Below are 15,967 nucleotides of genomic sequence, written 5' to 3' on the forward strand. Positions count from 1 at the left end.
TCAGTATCGGCTCCTTCGTCCGAACAAGCTGGGTTGTTGACTGATACGACTGGCTTGTTGACCGTAACCTGGGAACATTGAAATGCACAGCTACTTTTTGTGGATTAAACTAAACATTTTATATACAAACACATGTGAGTATCGGATGCCGAGATTTGTTTAGAGACATCGCAAATTTAAAAGCCAACTTCTATATATCTTCATATTTCTTATGAAAGATATCTTTGACACCCGGGGGTACTTGTGGCCCAGTCGTCTAAGGCACGCAATTCGCTGTGCAGAGTTTTGGGACCGCCACAAACCTATGACCGCGTGCTGGAATCCCTGGTCGCATGTTGTTCTGCATGTAATTGCTGTGATTTTTTTTTATGTCAACAATGCTGTCGTCGGTTTCAATGTCAATAGTGCAATCGTCGGTTTCCTGTCAACACTACCATCGTCGGTTTTAATGTCAACAATACAACCGTTTCATGTCTAGAGTACAGTCGTCGGTATTTCCGCCATTGATGGCAAATTCAACTCATATTAATGGAAATTTACTATGTTAGTGTTGTTAATGTGACAACTCCTGGTTGTAATACTCCAATTCCTACACAAAATATATTTATAATTCGCGTTACCAATTTTCGTCTGTACTTTACTACATTTGAATAGTAACAGTTCAAATAATGACTGATACTATGTCGCCATTCTAGGTGAGAGATGTTGCTGTGGGAGATGTTGCTGTGAGAGATGTTGCTATGAGAGATGTTGCTGTGGGAGAGAGTACACTGTTGACGTGGCGTCGGTCATGTGTCTGCCGAAGTGTTAGGGGAGGTACTGAATGAGGACTTTAACGCCGATTTGAACAATATTCCAGTAATATCAGGCCGCGTCAGTTTGATATGGGAAGAAAACCCGAAGTGATGCAGATCCTTGACGTATACCACTTTGGGGAAATCACGAAAATCACTGGTAGTGTGCTGACAAACAAAGAAACATAATCATGTCGATTCGAGATTCGAACCCATGATTTACGTCTCAGGGACGATTAGGGGTCGCAACTTACACAGCGAATAGCGGCACTTAGATGACTGTGTCATCTAACAGGCTGGAAAAAATAACTGAATAGATCTCCACACTGCTCTTCCTCTTCCTTTCATGGGTGGAGGGGACCTGGGTAGCCAAGTCGTTGAAGGCACTGCTATTTGCTGTGCAGAGTTGCTCCCCTTGGGTTTGTGGGTTCAAATACCCGTTCGCCCCGATTATGTTTCTAGGTTTGTCAGCACCATACCCGTGTTCGTGGGTTTCACCAAAGTGGTAAACGTCTGACACCAGGGCCCACTTGCACAAAGCGATCTTAGCGCTAAGACGATTGTAAGCCTATGTTAAAGTATGGGAGTTACGATCATCTTCATACACTAAACGATCTAAGCGCTAGGATGATCGTAACTCCCGTAGTTTAACGTAGGCTTACAATAGTCTTAGCGCTAAGATCGCTTTGTGCAAGTGGGCCCTGCATCACTTCTGGTTTTTCTCCCACATCAAGCTTCCAAGCCGTGGCATAACTGGAATACTGTTCCAAGCGGTGCTTAACCCAACTTACTTATTTTTCTCATTTTCTACAGCCATCGAACGATCGCCAGTGTTGCATGACATCGATGCTTCTTTTTTTATATTTTAATGTCTTTGCGATTTATGAACAATTGCAATGCACCGACAGTTCGATTGATCGTTTCACCCCAATTCACTATCATAATCATGATAACGTTCATTCTCGTAAGGGGCGGTCGGGTAGCGTAGTGGTTAAAGCGTTCGCTCGTCACGCCGAAGACCCGGGTTCGATTCCCGACATGGATACAATGTGTGAATCCCATTTCTGGTGTCCCCCGCCGTGATATTGCTGGAATATTGCTAAAAGCGGCGTAAAACCATACTCACTCACTCATTCTCGTAAAGCAGTACCATACGTGCATGGATATTATTCAGATGTCTTCATACGCACTGTTTTATAATAATGAGTTATTTTGAACTGTATCTATTTTCACATACCACTGGTGAGGGATCTTCCTGAAAAAATGAAGATTTTCATTTTTACTTTCGATACCAAGTTATGTCATATTTAACTATACACGATCCATTTAAAAGAGAGAAGACGTTATGTGTCCACGCCATTCTTTAAACAAGAAACGATTGACTAAATGTGTGTTATTTTCCAAAGTGGTAGGAAATACTAGAATATGCAACCAGCTAAAACAGCCAAAGACAAAATTACCATCTTTTAGACATTTTATAGACTGGTTCAATTTTTTTCACAAATCATGACGAAATAAATAACAAATATATAGCTAATAAATAGCTGCAACTTAGGTTTGTTTGTTTAACGCCGCACACAGCAATATTCCAGCTATATGGCGGCGGTCTGTAATAATCGAGTCTGGACCAGACAGTCCAGTGATTGATATCATCGATCCACGCAATTGGGATAGGATGACATGCATCAACCAAGTCAGCGAGCCTGACCACCCGAATCCCGCTGGCGATAAACGTTTTTCATGATATTGCTCTTTCATCAAGATGAATTATAGGGGGAAAAAAAGAGGTTCCTTGATTGTCAAATGGTGTTTAACTAACAGTTCAGTTAGATAGACCACGGACAAAGGAGCCATGGTTTAATATGCTTTTTACGATGGTATCATTAAGGGAAACTGAAAGTAGTTCTGGCAGATTGTGCTTTTTCACTCATGACTAAGCATAAGTATCAGTTAGTGATATTTCCTGTTGCACATCATTAGGTCGGACTCTGGTACAGTAAACTACGGTTATAACGAACTCAAAGGGGCCACTAATTTTAGTTCGTAATAACCGTAGTTCGTTGTAAGCATATATACAGCATATATACATCAAATGGCCGGGACTAAAAAATAAGTTCGCTCTACAAATGCATCCGTCAGTACGTTATAAGCGTGTTCGTTATAAACGTAGTTTATTGTATTAACGCACTGGTGGACAATGTAAGGCAACACATCTTTTGTAATGAAACATCATTATGTAATATATATTACATATTTATATAAATATGAGTTATATATGTTAAAAAAACGGTGTACTTACTGCCGCCATAGAGTGAGCCTGGAAGAGAAGTAGACAATATTACCGATACATGTCATACTAGAAATAGCTGCAGCTGTGCTTTTGTGTTATAAATTTAAAAATTAACATGCATTATGATGTAAAAATATAAAATGTATCGTCATCAGTATTTATCTTAATTTTAACCACGTTCATCCCGCATCAGTTGGGCATCATAACAGCTTAGATTTTTAAAGGGAAATGACTTACCGCCGTTAACGGATCCTGCTGAAAAGATGAATATCATCGGTTGTTTATATATCAAATGTGATTATGTATATAAAAGTCTTTATAAGGTACACAATCTTCAAAACCAATTTAAAATTAACAATATCCTTTTGCATATTCACACGACGTTATTAATTCAGTTTTACTTAAGGAAATACCTACCTCCAAGACCTCCAAGAGCCGCAAGAGATTGCAAACCTGGACAAAAGAAAATAGCGCTGTATGGATGACACAAAGCATATACAACAAACATTGTTTACAGACAAAGTAAACAAAAGCATGAAAATGACTGTTTTACGTTTTATAGCTGATGTACTCGAGCAGTATTTAAAAAAGATGTTAGGAGAGTAGCGCTACTTTGCAGGGTATGATCCTTTGCAGTTGCATGAGGTGAGGTGATATTGGGTTTAACGTCGAGTCTAAGATTATTGCACTTATATAGCGACGTGCATGCATGTGTGTGTGTGTGTGTGTGTTTGTGTGTGTGTGTGTGTCTGCTTGTACTATTCCGGACTAATGCCGATTTATAGTGCTAGCTCACTGAGATACCATGCCACAGTTTAACATGGATACCCCACTCAGACACAGTATACTGACTCTGAGCCAACCAGTTGTTTTAGCCCCTTAATGTCGAGCGTCAGACAGGGTAACAACAAGTACCATCTTTTAACTTCTTTTGGGGTAGCTTGACGCGCCGAAGACCCGGGTTCGATTCCCCACATTGGTATTATGTGAAAAGGCTTTTCTGGTGTCCCCCCACCGTGATAGAGCTGCAATATTGCTAAAAAGCGGCGAAAACATCGCTCACTCAACCATTTATAAACTGCACTCGTTAACTATAATTACAGACTAATATAACATCTTCTGGCTCGCGAGCCATGCTCATTTACGCGAGTCGGCTCAGTCGTGCCGATACTGCCAGACGCCATGTTTGTTTATGTTACGAGTATGCAAATTAGCTATGACGTATGATGACAACGTGATTGATAATGGCCCGTGTTTAGGAAAAATGAGGGTATTTACAAATTATAGAGGTATTCACTTCGCCTGGTAACATTATTTATAATAATTCTAAACCTTTTGCTATTGCGAATAATAATATACCATTATTGAAAAAAGACTGCTGGTGACGACAAAATGATATCATCTTGTTCTAAAGTGGTGATATTGTTACAAACCATGAGTAGCATGTAATGTTGTGCAGAGTTACCTTCCTTGGTCGTACCAGGATTAGGTTTCTAGGTTTGTCAGCATTAAACTCATGCTACTGTTCTTCATCCAAGTGGTAAAAGTGTGAGACCTGCATTACTTCAGGATTTCATCCTGCATTAAGCTGACACACATGCCACTGAAACACTGTTCAAATCGGCGTTCAACCAAACTCACTCCCTCACAAGATGTAGTAACCAAACTCTTACCTCCGAATGAACCGCCTCCAACTAAGAACAAATAGAAACAATTTTCCAATTACACGTTTCCTGAATTTAAAACAGGTGTCATACATAATTTGTTACAGAAGTCAAGAAACGTGGCCAACTGGGAGATATGTTGTATTAATACAGTGTTATATTTTAATGAATACAAATAAGTTCATGCCATATTCGACGGTATTGGGGATCTGACAAATAGCTACTTGTAGAAACTATATCACTTACCGTATGAGGAACCGCCGCCAGCTAAAAGTAAAGCCAAAAAAACAACAGTTTTAATACGAATTATCCGACTGCCACTGGCAATGAAACAATATATTTGCCCAATCAGAATTTTCGGCCAGAATCAACTGTTTTCAAGCATCATTTGTCACGGATCACCTATTCGCATGTGTTTAAATACGGAAATATATCTGTTTCCCGAAAGCCACGTGAAGTTTTCCCCATTATAATTAAAATAATTTTGGTCATCAGTTAGTCATTATTTGCTACGGGATTCACCTTTGGAAATGACATGGCGTAACGCATTACGTGTTGAGCCTCAATTCAGGACCAGAAAACGTGTAAACAATTATCAGTTTCCTCTCACATAATGACACAAAATATTCTTTACACAACTTCAACCTCAGCTGACTTGAGGATTGAGCACCAGTCAGCCTCAATCAATGACCACTGAGTCATCAGTCACAAAGAAATCTTAGTGTTAACTTTAGCAAAGTCGAAGTGCGAAAATCACTTTGTGGAGAGTCTAGTTGGCACAGGACGCCTAAGATGGTCATGCAATCATATAGTATTTAATGTTCTACAGCTGACGTCTAAGACGGTCATGTAATCATATAGTAGTTAATGTTCTACAGCTGACGTCTGAGAGGGTCATGTAATCATATAGTAGTTAATGGTCTACAGCTGATGTCTAAGAGGGTCATGCAATCATACAGTAGTTAATGTTCTACAGCTGACGTCTGAGAGGGTCATGTAATCATACAGTAGTTAATGTTCTACAGCTGACTTCTGAGAGGGTCATGTAATCATACAGTAGTTAATGTTCTACAGCTGACGTCTAAGACGGTCATGTAATCATATAGTAGTTAATGTTCTACAGCTGATGTCTAAGAGGGTCATGCAATCATACAGTAGTTAATGTTCTACAGCTGACTTCTGAGAGGGTCATGTAATCACATAGTAGTTAATGTTCTACAGCTGACGTCTGAGAGGGTCGTGCAATCATTACAGCTGATGTCTAAGCGGGTCATGCAATCATATAGTAGCTAATGTTCTACAGCTGACGTTTAAGAGGGTCATGCAATCATATAGTAGCTAATGTTCTACAGCTGACGTTTAAGAGGGTCATGCAATCATATAGTAGTTAGTGTTCTACAGCTGACGTTTAAGAGGGTCATGCAATCATATAGTAGCTAATGTTCTACAGCTGACGTCTAAGAGGGTCATGCAATCATATAGTAGTCAATGTTCTACAGCTGACGTCTAAGAGGGTCATGCAATCATATAGTAGTTAATGTTCTACAGCTGACTTCTAAGGGAGTCATGCAATTATATAGTAGTTACTGTTCTACAACTGACGTCAAAGAGGGTCATGCAATCATATAGTAGTTAATGTTCTACAGCTGACATCTAAGAGGGTCATGCAATCATAATAGTAGTTAATGTTCTACAGGTGACGTCTAAGAGGGTCATGCAATCATATAGTAGCTAATGTTCTACAGCTGACGTCTAAGACGGTCATGCAATCATATAGTAGTTTCTGTTCTACAGATGACGTCTAAGAGGGTCATGCAATCATACAGTAGTCAATGTTCTACAGCTGACGTCTAAGAGGGTCATGTAATCATATAGTAGTTACTGTTCTACAGCTGAGGTCTTGGAGGCCATGCAGCCATGAAGTGGCTAATAATCTGGAAGTAGGATGGTAAACGAATTCGTGTTTGTGCCTCTCGACATGCGTAGCCTTATATCACCACAAAGACAAAACTGTAATAAAAATCTAATCTTACTAATCAGGTACGGGTCGGGTCGGTCAGGCACATCCAAATTTTCAAGTTGAGCAAACGTTCGAATTCTTCCCCCAATCAGATGTCTGCTCTGATCCTCAACTGAAAGAAAAACGTCACATTACAGTGGAGAGCCCATGCTACAATAGATACCAAGAAACCTAAGCTGGGCGTTTGAGGGTTGACTTGGCTGGTTGCGCGTCAACATACCGCGGTGACATGGGTCGGTGTTAACAATATTAATCACAGAATTGTCTGGTCCAGACTCGATTATTTACAGGTTCCACTCATATAGTATATATAGAGAATCTCACAAGAGTGTCTTTTGATATCAAATATATCAACACTCGTTGATAAAAGTGGAAAAAATCCTCGGCAAGCCTCGGAGTTTTCCCACTTTTATCAACTCGTGATGATATATTTGATATCAAAAGACACGAAGGTGAGATTTTATTTATCATCCAACATCATTCTTCCAACTTTTTCAGTTTGTAGACAGTAATAAGCAGTGTCATAAGTGTTAAAAGTACTGCTAACAGCTTCAGCAGCAGAGCCATTAGTGATGTCATTTCATTGTGACGTCATGGTAACAATGACGTCACAATGGTCTGCAAAGCATTGTGATGCAATTTCATTGCAGCGATATCTACAGTGTAGATATCGTTTGATCTCACCCGAGCGATATCTCCTGTGGGAGACAGTTTTGGATGATAAATATTATTGCGGTTAAACAACAAAGAAACAAAGTCACGATACGTGTACAAGTAAACATTACTGTGACTGAAATTATATTCTAAACAATATATATTATTGAGGTACAATAGGTATTTAAACGAAGTAGCAATATCACCCCTTAGGTTATGATAAAGGATATCTTCTTTGTGTATTCTATAATATTAATCAGCAAATGTACTTAGCATATCGTACAGAATTGTTCTCTGTGTATGTACTTTGAGTGCCTAAGGTAAAGTTGGAACAGACGAAGACAGACATAATCAGTATACATGCACTGTAGCAAACTGCGTTACATCATAAAGGCAACGATTGCGCTATGGCTATACACTGTAGCAAACTGTGCTACATCATAAAGGCAACGATTGCACTATGGCTATACGTTGTAGCAAACTGTGCTACATCATAAAGGCAACGACTGCGCTATGGCTATTCACTGTAGCAAACTGTGTTACATCATAAAAGCAACGATTGCGCGATGGCTATACACTGTAGCAAACTGTGTTACATCATAAAAGCAACGATTGCGCTATGGCTATACACTGTAGCAAACTGTGCTACATCATAAAGGCAACGATTGCACTATGGCTATACGTTGTAGCAAACTGTGCTACATCATAAAGGCAACGACTGCGCTATGGCTATTCACTGTAGCAAACTGTGTTACATCATAAAAGCAACGATTGCGCGATGGCTATACACTGTAGCAAACTGTGTTACATCATAAAAGCAACGATTGCGCTATGGCTATACACTGTAGCAAACTGTGTTACATCATAAAGGTAACGGTTGCGCTATGGCCATACACTGTAGCAAACTGTGTTACATCATAAAGGCAACGACCTCGCTATGGCTATACACTGTAGCAAACTGTGTTACATCATAAAGGCAACGACCTCGCTATGGCTATACACTGTAGCAAACTGTGTTACATCATAAAGGCAACGACCTCGCTATGGCTATTCACTGTAGCAAACTGTGTTACATCATAAAGGCAACGACCTCGCTATGGCTATTCACTGTAGCAAACTGTGTTACATCATAAAGGCAACGACCTCGCTATGGCTATACACTGTAGCAAACTGTGTTACATCATAAAGGCAACGACCTCGCTATGGCTATTCACTGTAGCAAACTGTGTTACATCATAAAGGCAACGACCTCGCTATGGCTATACACTGTAGCAAACTGTGTTACATCATAAAGGCAACGACCTCGCTATGGCTATACACTGTAGCAAACTGTGTTACATCATAAAGGCAACGATTGCGCTATGGCTATACATTGTAGGAAACTGTGTTACACCATAAAGGCAACGATTGCGCTATGGCTATTCACTGTAGCAAACTGTGTTACATCATAAAGGCAATGACCTCGCTATGGCTATACACTGTAGCAAACTGTGTTACATCATAAAGGCAACGATTGCGCTATGGCTTCTATATACTGTAGCAAACTGTGCTACATCATAAAGGCAACGACTGCGCTATGGCTATTCACTGTAGCAAACTGTGTTACATCATAAAGGCAACGATTGCGCTATGGATATACACTGTAGCAAACTGTGTTACACCATAAAAGCAACGATTGCGCTATGGATATACACTGTAGCAAACTGTGTTACACCATAAAAGCAACGATTGCACTATGGCTATACACTGTAGCAAACTGTGTTACATCATAAAAGCAACGATTGTGCGATTGCTATACACTGTAGCAAACTGTGTTACATCATAAAGGCAACGATTGTGCTATGGCTATACATTGTAGCAAACTGTGTTACATCATAAAGGCAACGACCTCGCTATGGCTTCTATACACTGTAGCAAACTGTGTTACATCATAAAGGCAACGATTGCGCCATGGCTATACACTGTAGCAAACTGTGTTACATCATAAAGGCAACGATTGCGCCATGGCTATACACTGTAGCTCACTTTACTGACCTTGGTAGAGTCTTCCGGTTGGACTTTGGACAACTTGGCGGTAATCCGGGGCTGCAGTAGATAGGATTATGAAGGAATCGTGAGTATGCGTAGTAATTAGTCACAGCGTATAAATATTTTCGTGCTTATAGCATTATTTAGTCGAAGGTGAGACGCGTACTTGTCTGCAGACCTGCATGAGTTATGTCGTCAGCGATTCATTATATACAGCGCGAAAAAAGTTAAGCACCACTCCTTTATGGTCACAGATTTTTATACATTAAAGTACGGTTATAACGAACTCAAAGGGACTACTAATTTTAGTTCGTTTTAACCGTAGTTCGTTATAAGCATATATACAGCATAACTACAGCAAATAGTCGTGACCAAAAAAGTAGTTCGTTATATCAATCAGTTCGTTATAAGCGTGTTCGTTATAACCGTAGTTGACTGTATTCCTACATGTATTTCCCAACTTCCATGTAGCTTTGGGAAATATCTAAATATCTACGTCTGACATCATGAATGTCTAATATGCCACCGATTCCTGCTGAAACGTTCATATAAGAACACGGTATGTTCCTCAAGGTGATGTCACAAAATATGTCATTACATTATTGATTTCGGCTGCTGTATTTCAATATGATACGATTTAAGAAAATTATTATTGTATGGAAATATTTTGTTTGCTATTTTCCAGATAGATATTATTCGGCTGGATTATATGACCCTTCACTGGACGTGTTTCTTTCTGCATTCTGCAATCTTGGCGATTTTGCTTTCGTGGAAGCATATGACATTGTCCATTTTGGAATGGTGTCATACTTATTAAGGTGTGTTTTCTGTATTACTTACTGCCATCAGGAATAGTGAAAATACGAGTTCTTCCTAGGCCGGAGCTTCTACGACCGCCAAGGAGGCTGGACCCTTTTAAAAGTAAATATATAGTTTTACCTGCTGGAAAAGAACTTATTTAGAATACAAATGAAATTGTTTACACCTTCAGGAGCCAGATGGGAGGCCTTATATCTCCCTTTACTTTGATGAGTTATCCTGTCTGGCGCTCGGCATTAAGGGGCTGAAACAAGGACTTGTCGGCTCGGAGCCAGTATACTGTGTCTGGGTGGGGTATTCATGTTAAACTGCGGCATGGTATCTCAGTGAGCTAGCACTATAAATGGGCATCAGTCCGGACTAGTACAAGCAGCCACACAAACACACACGTACATGCACGTCGCTATATAAATGCAATAATCTTGGACGCGACGTTAAACCCCATTTCACCTCACCTCACCTTTACTTTGATGACGTTTTGACCGAGAAAAATCCTGAAATAGCGCAGGCGTTTAGGAGTATTCACCAGAACGAGATGGTAAACGAAATGGACAATCCGAGGAATCTCTCGTTGAACCAATCTCATTAAAATCAGATCTTTGTTTTGCTAGCGCTAAACAAGGATCTGAGGACATCCCATTAGGGGTCACGTCAGAACGACCTGTCATCCGACCAATCAGAGCGTCGCTTACCAGATCATGAAAGTGACAGTAGGAAGTGATTTCTAATCATGCAACCTCGAAGACTTTAACACGAGGTATTCCGAACAAGGTTACGGGTTTAACGACTGAATCCATACAGTCTAGACCATCTATTAGCCATTACAGAATGTTCTTTTGTTCAGGTTTCAAATTTTTAATCGAGAATTTGTCAAAATATGTTTCGGAGCGTAGCCGCTAATTTGAAATTAGTGCCGTAAAGCACGAGAAAGCTGCCTTCTGATTGGCTAATTCGACCCTTGTCAAAGTGGTCGGTCAAAGTTCGCGCAAAGTCGGTCTGACATGACCTGTGATGGGATGTCCTCAGATCTTTGTTTAGCGGAAGCGAGAACTAAGATCTAAATTTTAATGAGATTATCGTTGAACATGATTCCATCTTCGCCTGGCTCGAATGCGATCCTTAATGAAATGACTGGTCGTCAATACATGACGGATATGTACACAATGCTTCCCTCTATCACCCGTGCATACGTACTACTGACTGTAGTGTAGTCTCGCAATCTTGAGTCAATAAACCAAGATACGACCAGGTTCGAGCTAGAGTGAAACTATGGCGTTCTTACACCAATGAGCTCAATGACTTGGTTGATTGCACGTCTTCTTACCCCGACGGCGTGTATCATTTCTCACAACATCGATCACTAGATTGTGTTACTCGATTGCTAAAGGTCGCTTTTAAGAACATACAAACGCAACAAAAATCATAAACTGAACAAAAGCCTACCTCTGTTGTACATCCCGCTGGTGAGGCATGGCAACAGACATAAGGTGATCACAAGGGCTGTCCGCATGATGAACAATCTGAATAGGAAACATGCATATAAGTTCTCCTTATTTCGGTATTAGCCCAGTAGAGACAATAGTTCCAGTAAGCTTTACAGCCGAAAGTTAGGTATTTGTAGCACATAGAAAAACATGTTGTTTTTTTTAATTTTGTTAGAGTTTGTCGGTGTACACGTGAGCATGTGTTTAGTATAGTTATTACATAAAACATAAGAGTCAGCCAACCCTTGCTGCCAGGTGACGTTTTCAGGTTTTTTTCCCACGGGTTGACAGCAATTGTTATAATATAACGTTGCAGCCAAGACTTAAAAGTTAATTGTCTTGTGTGGAGTCTTAGAGGTCGTGACCTGATCAACCGCGATAAGCATCCCACTAAGAATTTCAGATATAGAGTTGGACGGATGAGTGTGAGAAAGAAGGCAGAGAGTTTTAAGATATGAAAGACATGTTTCTAAGAAACTGTAAACATATTGTTTTAAGGGACATGCGTTTTTTAATCTCTCCAAGTTACTGTCTAAGTTACTATCCTGCAACTTTCCTGCAATCGTCTTGCAACTGTGCTGCAACTGTGTTGCAACTGTGGTACAACTGTGCTGCAACTGTTCATTACGACTTATTCTTAGAGTGTATAACATATTATTCAATCATTGTGTGGATTTTCACTGAATTTATGGAAATATGTTACATGGAATTGGCGAGTGAGTGAGCATGGTTTTACGCCGCTTTTAGCAATATTCCAGCAATATCACGGCGGGGACACCAGAAATGGGCTTCACACATTGTACCCATGTCGGGAAGCGAACCCGGGTCTTCGGCGTGACGAGCGAACGCTTTGACACCAAAGACATCATTAAAGTGTTGGATTGAGTTGAAATTTTGATATCCTCTATCTCCAATAATTAGAAATGTTAAGAGTTCACAACCTTCACTGTTTAATACTATGCCGACTGATCGTTAGCAAATATTGAGGTTCAACAGCATTCTGCGCATTTTGTTCTTTGTTATATCTGAGTTTAACATGAAACTCAATGCAAGCTAAGCTAACAGGCTAGGCATAGCCACATAAAGGCGCACTAATTATATTGACAGAAATATTCGTCAAAGATTTAAGCGATATCATCTTTCCAGTAAGTCGATTAAGGCAAACCAAAACTTTATTATAAATGTTGAATGAGCAAATACCCCTTGAAATATCTCATAACCATTTATCTTGTCAGTCTAGAGAACCTCCTCTATAATCGTTCTCAAAGTAGCAACAGGAGAGGGCTAAGACGACAGCTAGTGACATATTTCACCAACCATTAACATATTATATAAAACCCGTGTCCATTCCGGGTTAGAATAGGTTCCTAGCAAACTCTGCTTGCAGTAAGAGGCAGCCTGCACAGATGAGGTGGCCACACTCAGAACTGGTTGATTGCGTGCCAAAGTACCCCCAGAAGGTTGCTCATGATATCAGTTATCATCTTGTCTGGCCCTATAATTGGCTATCTGACTCTATAATTTACGGGTAGCCGTCTTATATAAATATAATTGTACTGAGGGTGGCTGTAAACAATAAACAAACATTTAGACTTAGAGAATATCTGACATCAGGGATATGGAAAGATATTATGTTTCAACAAATATATAATCCCACGGGTAAAGTAACCCATTGCTTGTAACAGCAAGTAAACTTTTCCAAGAATTTAAAAAAATCACGCTGCTGTGAAATAATTAGGGACACGCTCAGAATACATGATGGCACAGTGCGTACATGATAATCAACACATGTGACCATCTCAACAAGCAACAGAAAGAAATCAATTTGAAGTAATAGGGTCATCTCATATCTGTATATTTATACGAAACTGAACAAGCCAAAATACAGTTCCCATAGCCTTAGACATATGTAGAGTTACACGTTTAAAAATATATATCGGGAAAAACATCGCGATGCAAATCGAAACAAGAATACAATCATGCATCACATTACGTAAAGTAATATGTTCGTTTGTCCAACTTCGTTCTAAGTTGGATATGTTAAAACACGAGATATCAGCGCCAACAGTTACATGACACATAATCCAATATTGCATGTACAAAAGATGGTACAAAAGAGAATTTTGTTTCAATATCAAAATGTATCTCAATACCTTACCTGGTGAAGTATGAAATGCAAATAGAATGGTCAGATTTAAAGCGTGTTTCCTTATATAGTGACAGATTGTCAGGCAATAAAAACTTTAACACGGACGTACCTGTAACGGTAAGTACACGATATGTCACGGTGATTGACGGAGAATGATTAGAGACATCCCAAAGTCAACAGTGATCACTTGTTACACTGTCATATGTTATTTGTTCTTATTTATCCCATCATGACAATTATATACCATGTTATTATTAACGATCGATTGTAAGGTTATACCTCTTGACATGCTGCCGTTGTCTGTCTTTTTCTCATATTTCAAAGGATTGAGTTCTTTTATAGACAAGTTTTACAAACAGGGAAGGTGAAGGCATTTGTAGCTTGACAGGCAGTCTTACCTTGAGACATCACGCTGATCGTTTACAAATGCCTTGTGTATGAAGTGTGTTACAAGGTGATTTCCAATTGAAAGGCAAAGGGTAACCTAGAAATCGGTTTTACAGAACTAAATTGTGAAACCCGTTAATGACCAAACTAGATCAATGAATATTCAACGGATTGTTTTGAAACACTAAGTTTTCGGTTCTCAGTCACAAAGGCTGCAATGGATCAAATCAGCAGCGGTAGTAAGAGGCCTTAGGATTAATGTAAGTGCACTCACGAAAGTTCAACATTTTGTCACTGTCGAATGTCTTGAAAAAGTCTCCGTTCATAAATCCAGAACAGTATTGGAAGCTTGCAGGAATTCGATACTTCCAAATAGGTATCAAGACTGCACCTTGCAGTAGGCCTCGAATCGCCCTCTTGTCGACGTTATGTAAATAAAAGCGACAGAATTCTTTCCATATTCAATAGAAATTGTGCCAAAAGCATAGGTCGAATGTACGATGCCGACTATATCACGAGCATGTGTTTATGAATCACGATAATATATAGTGATGATACCAGGTGTTCCATCATAAACCCAATTCAAGTTTAGCTGTTCATCTGAAACACGGGAACATATGGTTCAAGTCAAAATAGGTTATTGCATCGGACATACTTTTTGTCACTGATGCGTCAGATTTGGAAATGTCGTCCACATGTCTACCATAAAACCTATTGAAAGCTTTTCTAAGGCCTTGAATGTTATAACCTTGATCAAACAACTTCTAAGTCGTATGCCCTCTTTGAAATCTTGGTAGAAAGTGTATGCTCGATTGTATCTGAAAAAAATGTGAAATGTAAACACCAACGGCTGAACTGCTGGACTGCTGGACTATTGTTCGACATAGAGGGAAAGTTGACTATTGAAAACCTGAAGTCATCCCTCTTGTCAAACAATCTCATAAAGATGTTTTGTCACTCTGAATCTTTACGCATAGATCTAAATATGAACCAGATGAGGCGGTCTAACTAGTCTCCTTTATTTCCTGTTCATGTGCGTACATCAGTGGAAGGGAATTGGCTGTTGGATGGTTATTGAACGATATCAGATCATCGATATCAGATCATCAGCACAGCCAGCCCTTCCAGCAACTGCCCCTCCCAACACTGCTCGAATGATGAAGCTTGGCATGTTCATGCAAACGTCCAGAGGCATATTACCTCGCAGCCACCGAGTGCTGTTCAAATCTGGATGCTTGATCTTTTACTGGCAGTTTCAATCTTTACTGCCATTGCTAATTACATCAAATATATTTACAACAGGCTCTACAACCACCCATAGCACTTAATGAACACATTATATTGAAACACAGTTTTAGTTTCACAAACACAAAAGCCAATACGTGTATACATTGAATCCCCAAAAAAACAACGTCAAGTTATTGGGCCTACAATATATGAATGCGTCAATGTTGAAAGTCTCGAAATTCGGTATGTTCTTAAAGAAACCCAAACCGCACTTGTCAAGTAGATAACACGCAAGTCAGTTCTTGAATCACCCTTATCTCGCTCTTATATAGGAAAATACGGCCTAGAAACTCTTACATCCCGAAATTTCTCGAACGATCAAAATCTGTTTCGGCGGTTTCTCGATACTTTTTTCATGCAACCTGTGTGCATCGCGGATGGAGTTGCTGCC

At 39.7% G+C, this 15,967-nt stretch overlaps 1 protein-coding gene across 1 annotated transcript; it reads right to left on the reverse strand.

The window, feature by feature from the left end:
• Nucleotides 1-11,779, reverse strand: LOC139472289 (uncharacterized). The gene is made up of 11 exons (XM_071254722.1): nt 11,713-11,779; nt 10,291-10,362; nt 9,457-9,507; nt 6,782-6,880; nt 4,995-5,015; nt 4,758-4,778; nt 3,502-3,537; nt 3,322-3,339; nt 3,094-3,111; nt 2,032-2,049; nt 1-68 (listed from the first exon to the last, which is right to left on the reverse strand). The coding sequence occupies exons 1-11, from the start codon at nt 11,777-11,779 to the stop codon at nt 1-3; spliced, it is 489 nt and encodes a 162-aa protein (XP_071110823.1).
• Between the last annotated feature and the right edge of the window lie 4,188 nt (nt 11,780-15,967).

This window comes from Haliotis cracherodii, unplaced genomic scaffold (assembly GCF_022045235.1).
Source record: "Haliotis cracherodii isolate W230 unplaced genomic scaffold, xgHalCrac1.p SCAF_24, whole genome shotgun sequence".
In the NCBI taxonomy this organism is placed as follows: Eukaryota; Metazoa; Mollusca; class Gastropoda; order Lepetellida; family Haliotidae; genus Haliotis; species Haliotis cracherodii.

Coding starts and splice junctions, on each gene's coding strand:
- LOC139472289 (XM_071254722.1), bottom strand. CDS start 11,779: ATGCGGACAGCCCTTGTGATCACCTTATGTCTGTTGCCATGCCTCACC. Junction 10,363..11,712: donor CAGCGGGATGTACAACAGAG/GTAGGCTTTTGT, acceptor TACTTTTAAAAG/GGTCCAGCCTCCTTGGCGGT. Junction 4,779..4,994: donor TGGCGGCGGTTCCTCATACG/GTAAGTGATATA, acceptor ATTTGTTCTTAG/TTGGAGGCGGTTCATTCGGA.